At 38.8% G+C, this 8,610-nt stretch overlaps 1 protein-coding gene across 1 annotated transcript; it reads right to left on the bottom strand.

Moving 5' to 3' along the window:
* Window positions 1-416: 416 nt before the first annotated feature.
* Window positions 417-2,034, bottom strand: LOC140183270 (uncharacterized). Its single transcript, XM_072231303.1, has 2 exons — window positions 1,580-2,034; window positions 417-1,242 (listed from the first exon to the last, which is right to left on the bottom strand). Exons 1-2 carry the CDS (start codon window positions 2,032-2,034, stop codon window positions 417-419), a joined length of 1,281 nt encoding a protein of 426 aa, XP_072087404.1.
* Window positions 2,035-8,610: the final 6,576 nt, after the last annotated feature.

Genomic DNA, 8,610 nt, shown 5'->3' with positions numbered 1-8,610 from the left:
GGACAGGCTTTGTTGAGGTCCGTGTAATCGACGCACATTTGCCATTTCCCATTGGACTTCTTTACTAGTACGACGTTTGCCAACCACGTCGTGTAGGGTAGTTCCCTGATGAAGTTTGCTTCGAGTAGGGCTTTTACTTTTCTTTTGACCTCGGCTGCTCGGTCTGGGAAAACTTTTCGTCTTCTTTGTGCCACGGGCTTGGCTTTGGGGTCTACGGCTAGCCTGTGGGATATTAGGTCGGAGTCTATTCCGGGCATGTCGGCTGGTGTGAAAGCAAACAAGTCTCTGTTTTGTTTCAGGAATTGGGAAAGATCCTCTTTGAGGTCGTACGGGAGGTTCCTGTTGATCAAAGTGTATTCGTCTTTGGTTTGCCCTAATTGTAGTTTTTCCATGTCGCCTTCTGGTTCTGGCCTAAGCTAGCCGTCTTGCCGGGCGTCCAGGTTGGCTAGGAATATTCCGGCCGCGTCGCGAGACTTCTTCCGTAAAGCTAGGCTGGTGTTGTCACATTCTGCTGTGACTTCCCGGTCTCCGTGGATAGTACCGATGGAGCCGTCTTCCGTTATGAATTTCATAAGGAGGTATTTGGTAAATATGATGGCAGAGAAGTCATTGATTGTTTTTCTTCCGAGGATGACGTTGTAGGCGGTGGAGTCGTTTAGAACCACAAATTCGGATAGGATTGTCTTCCTTTGGTTGCTTGTCCCTATGGGGAGGGGGAGGGTGATGGAACCGTCTGGTTTGAGGAAGTTGTCTCCGAGTCCCGTGACGCCGTTGCGGTGTGTTTGGAGATTGTCGTTGCGGAGCCTGAGCTTGTCGAAGGCTCCTCGAAAGAGGATGTTGGAGTCTGCGCCGGTGTCCACCAGTATTCTTCGGACTAGTCCTATTCCGATTCTCGCCGAGATGACAAAAGGTGTGTCTTCGGCCGAGGTACCGTGCTGGCAGTCCTCAGGTAGAAAGGTTATCGTTTTGTCGGCGGTGGTAGTTGGGGCTTGGTTTCTGATGGCCAGGACTTTGAGGTCCTTCTTTAGTGTTGATTTTGACTTGCCTGATACGTCTTTGCCTGTGATAACGTTTACTATTATGGTCGAGTCGTCTTCTGGGCTTTCCCTGGGGGTTGTTTTTGTGTTCTCGGGTTGCGTCCTTCTCTTTCTGGTGACCTGTCTCTTTCCGTGCGTTTTGGTTCTCTGATGATTTTGGCGAACTCTGGGAGCTTGCCGTCTCTTATGGCTTGTTCGAGGGAGTCTTTAAGGTCGAAACAGTCTTGTGTCCTGTGCCCGTAACCTCGGTGGTAGTCGCAATAAAGGATTTTGTTGCCGCCCGTTCTTTCTTTGAGTTGCCAAGCTTTTGGGATAATACCTCGATCTGCTATTTGGTGGTATATCTCGGTAATTGGGGCTGTCAGGGGTGTGTAATTTGAGAATTTGCCAATTCTGGGTGGTCGGTTTGTGTTTGTTTGTTTGGTCTGGTCCCTCTGATTTTCTCGGGATATTGGGTTATGCCGGGATGTCGGGTTTCCGTGTTGGGTGTTGCTGTGTTGCCGTTTGTTGGCAGCGACGACTTAACTGACCTCCTGGATTACCGTTCTGGATTTTCTCTGGCAACGTTCTGGATCTCGTGCATGGTCCACACTGGTTTGGTGGTAAGGTACTTGCGGAAATCTTCGTTCATGAGCCCGTTGGTTAAACAGAGGCTTGCGACGGAATCTGTGAGTCCGTCTACTGTTAGGCATTCATCATTGAAGCGGTTGAGGTATTTCCGTGTGGATTCGTCCTGTTTCTGTGTGACCCCTAGCAGGCTGATGGGGTGTTTAGCTTTGGTGATTCTGGTTGTAAATTGGGCCATGAACTTTCGCGAAATGTCGTGGAAACTGGTTATGGATCCGTTAGGGAGGGCATTGAACCATTTGATTACCGGTCCTGCTAGGGTTACCGGGAAAGCTCTGCATCGGACTGCGTCGGCCGCTCCTTCTAGGTTCATCCTGGCCTTGAAGGCCGTTAGGTGTTCTTGGGGGTCTTTGGTTCCGTCATACTTCATGTTCGTGGGTTTATCAAATCATTTGGGGAGTTTTGCTTTTAAGATCCTCTCCGTGAAGGGAGTAGCTCCCATTATCGTGTGGTCGTTTCTCGTGCGCTTGGTTTCACGGTGTCGTCGGTCTTCGTCTGAGTCATGTTGATGACTTAGATCTTGGGAAGCGCTGCGATTGTACCTTTTACTGTGTCGCCGTTCTGGCGACTTTTCACGCCTGGGGCCGCGCGAGGTGCTGTGATCGCCTCTCCCATCGTGTTGTTGGGTTGGCGATCGGCCGCGACGATATTTTGATCTAGAGGTTGCGTGGCTTCCGTTTTCAGCGTTGTGCCTTTCCTTGGTGGCCACTCTGCCTTCGAGTTCCTGGACTCGAAGGCAAAGATCTTGGATTATTTGTGCTCCTTTGTCCCCCGTGTTTTCGGGGTGCCGTGGTTCTGCGACGACGTGTTCGTTTTCCTTATTCTGTGCTTGAGTGGCGTGGTGGATGGTGCTTGCTATCCTTCCACGATTCGTGACCTCCTGGTGTTCGGGGGTCGAGTTCCTCGTTCGAGAGTTATCTTGGCTTAAGGTGGTTTCTTCGGGTATGTCCCCCATTCCGACTTGATCGGCGCAAGTTCCCCACAGACGGTGCTAATGTACTGGATGCCTCCGGTACGGGTTGAGAAATGGATCGGAAACTTGCGGGTCGAGGCGGATGCCGGATTATTCGACTGGAACAATGGGGGGTGGTACCTGCAAAGACACTCCGACGCTCAAGTCAGAATGGATCTAAGAGGTAGAAGGTGTGAGGAATGAATGAATACCTGGAGGGACCTGAGTCCTCTATTTATAGGTGATGGTAAATATCTTATCTTATCTTGTTTGGCTAAGATAAAGTAGACATTTGAATTCGAAAGTTGTTAGGAGTTCTAATTGGGCCAGCTTCGGGCCCTTTGAATGGTGGTGCGGGTTTTGAATCTAAACGACCGGGTCCGGAGTTATTTCGGATGTAGAATCCGTAGGTGGGATCCGTAACAATTTTTAAAGTAAAAAAAATATATAAGTACAAATATTATCTGTATAAACTTATGAATATTATGTTACATAAAATAATTTTAAATATTATTTTCTAACATTATCTACTGGGTATGTATACAACTATTTAATATACAATATAGAAGTATGTAATGTAAGTGGCCGGTGAAAGATACTTGAGTAACATACTTACAGAAGAGTTTTAAGTATACCAGAAATACCGATATTCTAATTATTTTAACCGTTGATTTGAATTATAAAAAATATATAAAATATATATTAATTAAAATCAACAGTTAAAATAATTAGAATACGGGTGTTCTTGATACACTTAAAATTTTTTCAATAAAATTAATATATATTTTATATATTTTTTATAATTCAAATTAGCAGTTAAAATAATTAGAACACCGGTATTTCTAATATACCTGAAACTCTTCCTACTTTATTATCTCATTGAAGTATGGAAAAGAAATCTCCAAGAGATTTTGAATCTCACTCAAATAATATCTATAAGATGATGACAAGACCAGGTGCTATAGCTACGCTATATTGTTCACTTAAAATTGAACCTCCTCTTTTCTTGATTTTCTATATTTTATTTGATTCATGGTTTCAGCATAATTCACATAGAATAAACAAAAAGTTTCAATTTCAAGGGGTACAGTTAGTGCCTCAAAAAGTATAGACACCTCTCAGCCCTAGTAATTTCGGTACATTTCCTATTGCATTCTATGTAATATGCAACTTTTGTGTAATTAAGTGTTTTATTATGATTTATTAATTTAGATTTACCCCGTGATTTTTTTTTTTTTTTTTTTGGTTTCCCACGGTATCCCCCAACCCGACAGGTCAAGGACTAATCCGTCGCGGTACTGAGCTCCATTTAAGGGTTTGCCGCTGGCCAATGGGTTGCTGCATGCACAAGGCGGGATTCGAACCCCCGACACTTGCTTAAGCGGACTAGTGAGCTAACCACTAGACCAACCCAACTTGGTTAGATTTACCCCGTGATTTATTTGATATAAAAGTGTCCATGAGTGTGTGTGAGAGATATTTTTGACCCAAAAGTGATGAAAGTGGTTGGCCCAATAGTCAACTTGCCAATAATGGAAATGGGTCCTCCATTGTTCCTCTCATTTCATAGCATTGATCTTTGTTCAATTATGAGATTCCTAGATACGTATAAGTGCAGTTGCATCCTACATCATTTGCCCCATTTCGACTTTGCATAAAACATAACCAAACCTAAAAATTATTGTCTCAATTATATTTTATCTATTATTTTGTTTTTCTATTATACATTTTTAAAGAAATATAATATACTTAATAGTTCCATGGACTCATCTGGGCTGGGATCGATGATCTTTTAACAAAAAGTGTAAATTTGGTATCAAAATGTCAGAAGTGGGATTCGCCCTCTGAAAAATACCAGAACTTGAGTATAGCAACTTAGACGACTCGGTCATCCTAACTTGGATGTAGTACAATATTTAAATGTTTTTGTTTTGCTTATCGCCTTGAGAAGGTTTTTTGTTGGGCTAAAAAATAGCAAGACTTGAAAGCCATTTTAAAGACCAAAAACGTAAACATTCCCATCTTCATAGCCTCCCGTTTTTTGTTAGATGGAAATAGGGGTGGCAAATCGAGCGAAATTCACCGACCTATATAACTCGTCAAAAAAAGAATTTGAAACCACCATAATTAATTTGCACTGCTTAATCTACAAGCTTTGACAGGACGGGACGGGCTTTTCCAGTGGGCTCATTATTTTTTGTTGTAATTAAAGATGTTCTAAGTTATAATTTGAATTATGTTCTATGTTTGATTGATTAGAGATTTAAAGATGTTTAATTATATGTTTTTTATAATGTTTGTTTTATTTTTTACAATGTTAGTTTTATTATGTTATTTCAAAAAACTTGGTTGATGATTATATTTATTACATATTTAGAATTCTAAAGACTTTAATATTTATGAATTTAAAAATTATAATTTTTTATATGTTAGAGATTATAAATTTATTAAAGTAGTTATGAAATTATATATATTATTTAATATTTAATGATTTAAAAAATTATAAAAAAAAAGAATTGGCGAACTTAACCTATCAACCTGTCAATAGACGTGGCGGGAGAAGAATTCGGAACCGCCTCACTGGATGGAGGCAGGGAAGGCTTTTGGCGGATGGAACAGACTAGCCCATTTTCCAAGAAAGATATATGTGTTCAGTTTTGGGTATATGTCCGTTTCAGTTTGGGCCACATTAATAAGTGGATCTTCTTTATGGATAATGAACAGTTAATTTTCCTGACAAAAAAAAAAACAATTGTTTTCTATTTGCTAGTATAACAAAAAGCGATTGATTTTCTTCCTCCAAATTGATCTAAACGTATTAGGCCCCCCCCCCCAAAAAAAAAAAACAGAAGTGGTGTTATGCATCGATATTCCTTTTTTTTCTGAAAATATGTTTATGTTCTGTTTATATTTATAGCAAGGGAGCAGCTCGCCCTGCTCCATAATATTATTTTTCAATGATTTATTTGACATTTTTTTCTTAGCGACCTATATGAATTTTTTTTCTGAGACTTACTTGATACTTTTTTATTTTAAAGATGGGTAAAATATACTTCTTTCCTAACGTTTGCGATTTTTTTTATCAAAATTATCCCTAATGTTTAGTTGCATTTAATTTATTCACAATATTTTCGATTTATGTTTAAATTATCCCTGAATGTTAACTCCGTATAAAATGTCAGGGACAAAATTAAAAATTTTTAAAAATAGTTTTGACACAAATTAAAAAAGTTAAGGATAAAATCATAAAATTGAATGAAATTAAATATTAAATATATTTTTATAAAAAATTATAAATATTAAGAATAAAAAATATATTTCATCCTTTAAGGATCTATAACTTTATCACAAAATTCCTCAAAGACCTCATTGTCTCTTTACTTTATTATTTTTTTCCCAACCATGTATATGTGTAACAAATATGATTATTAGAGTTTTTCCTCGTTAAAAATATAAATTTCACTGATAAAAAAGAGGTGATGAAACAAAAATCAACCTTATGACAAAATTATATTAAAATTTTAAAATTTAAATTAATTTATTCTGTTTATTAAGATGTCAGATGTCTATAAGATAAAAATAAAAAACTATCATTTAAATGAATTATACTAAATTCACTATACGTTGAATAGGACTAAGGCTACATTTAATTTTAAAAAACATAACAAGACAAAATATTAAAAAAAACACAAAAAATAATAATATAAAATTAGTATTTTTATATTTTATTTGATAATAAATTAAATATAAAAAAATTATAAAAGTTTATTTTTTTTTCTTTCACATAAAAAAATAAAAAAAAATATAATAATAAAATATAAATAAAAAAATAAATTATATTTTTATATTCTTTTTATTAAAAAAATATAAAATATATTAATTTAACGTTTTAAAATAGAATATTTATGTTCATATCTCATATATAATTTTATGTTTCTATGTTTGTGTTTAAGTGTCGGACACTTAGAAAGCAATTAATGCTAGTGGGCAAATGATTGGTGATGATTTGTATGTAGGTTACATTCTTCTACATGAAGTAGTAGCAATTTATGAGCCACTTGTATGTGGCATGCGTGCATGTTTTGGTTTGTGTTTGAAGTTCATTATTTCCACCACTACTCTCTATCTTTGTAATGGATTTGATGGATGACTGAAATTGAACCTCAAAACTTTGCATTGGAAGAGCGAGGTAGCTTCAATATGATAACAAGATTTGATTTCTTGGAATGAGGACAAGCTATTAAGCCGTGAAATGCGGACTTAAACTCATTAATTATTAATTATATGGTATGCATCATTTTCCAACAGAAATAATAATGAGAATCATGTTTCAATTCTAGTGAGTGTCCATCTAATTACATCACCAGGGGTGGCAATCATTGTTGTGATTCAAAGGTCCCGAAAAATGGGAATTGAATATTGTGGCCATTTTCCACTTGATAAATATAATTCCTTTTTCAATAACCTTCCTTCCTTCTAATGAATTCTATCATGCCCAAGATGGGTTATGGCCAAAATATTTTCTCTCTCAGGGACTCTCCCGGATAAAAATATCTACGTTTTGAAAAAATTGGATCTCTGCTTGGCTGGCTAAGATGGTTATGCTCGTTGTATTGGGGATTCTTGGATTTCTAAATTCCATGTTAAATAATCATGAAAGATATTGATTATATCTTAAATATAATTATACTTACATTGGCTCAAGAATTTCAATATGAAAAAGGTGGTGATTTGGCTAGAAATGGGATAACAATGTGTATTACCTAATGGTGGACGTTTGGAATGCATGATCAACACGCAGGAGGCGTGGTGACTGCTACAAGTGGGGATGTGAAGATACGTGGCGCCATCTGATTCGTCGGAGTTGGGACCACGCGGGGGGCGTGATGAGTCAGCACGCCGGGGGCGAGATGACGTGGCGTAGTTTGAGTGGCTCACGGAGGCACCACGTGGGGGTGTGCTGACGTGGCACGTGGGGGGCATGATGATGTGGCAGCAGCACGTGGGGGGCGTGCTGAGTCAACACACAAGGGCATGTTGACACGTGGCAAGACGTGATTGGCTGAGGCAATCAACACGTGGAGGGCGTGGTGAATGCTTTTCTATATAAGGAAGTGCTCGGCTCCATTTTCATTCTGAGGAAGAGTGTGTGAGTGTTCTTTGAGTGTGTTTCTAGTGTAATGGAGGGTACCTCAAATTTGGTGGTGTATCGCGACGGTGAGATAATACAATACGTAATACTCATGAGGGAGTGATGTTTGTGTACCAGAATCCATTTTCGTTTGTGGTTCCATACACTATGACGTTAATGGAGCTTCAGAACGGTCTTTGTCAAAGCATGGAGAATGGTACATTAATGAGAGTGAACAGAATTCTGTACTGGAATCCGGTTGTAGTTTTTGGTGGTCTAATACAGTTTGATATCATGACAATCACTGACGAAATGACTATGCAGAATATGTTTCAAATTCACCGGCAGACTCAGATGCGACAGCCACAGATTGAGCTGTATGTTGAGTTTGAAATCGTAGAGGCGGAAGGGATTCAAAATGATTTAGAGGTGGAGGATGATAGAGCTGCAGTGTACGAGGGAATGAATAGTGACAGCGAAGAGGACTTTGAAGCCGGCGACGAAGACGAGGATGGTGATGTGGGAGTTGAGACAGTAGCGAATAATGCAGTGGTTCACCCCTGGATTAGTCAACCGATGAACGTGCCACCTTTTATGCGTGAGTTGGATCTCGACGCCATGCATGCACCGGAGTTTCCAGAATATTCAAACATAGGTACATGATGACTGAATAATACGTTTTTGTTAATCTATACTTTGGATTGATTAATAAATGATGATGGGCACTTTCTGTAGGCATTGCTGATCCTGAGGACGGAGAGTTCTGGATTGGAATGGAATACAGTTCTAGAAAGTCGGTCGTGACAGCAATTAGAAGTTACACTATCGCTAGAGGAGTTGACTACGACGTGTATGAGTCTGAG

The sequence above is a fragment of the Arachis hypogaea genome, chromosome 20 (assembly GCF_003086295.3).
Source record: "Arachis hypogaea cultivar Tifrunner chromosome 20, arahy.Tifrunner.gnm2.J5K5, whole genome shotgun sequence".
Lineage (NCBI taxonomy): Eukaryota > Viridiplantae > Streptophyta > Magnoliopsida > Fabales > Fabaceae > Arachis > Arachis hypogaea.
This window is presented reverse-complemented; position numbering and strand designations above follow the sequence as displayed.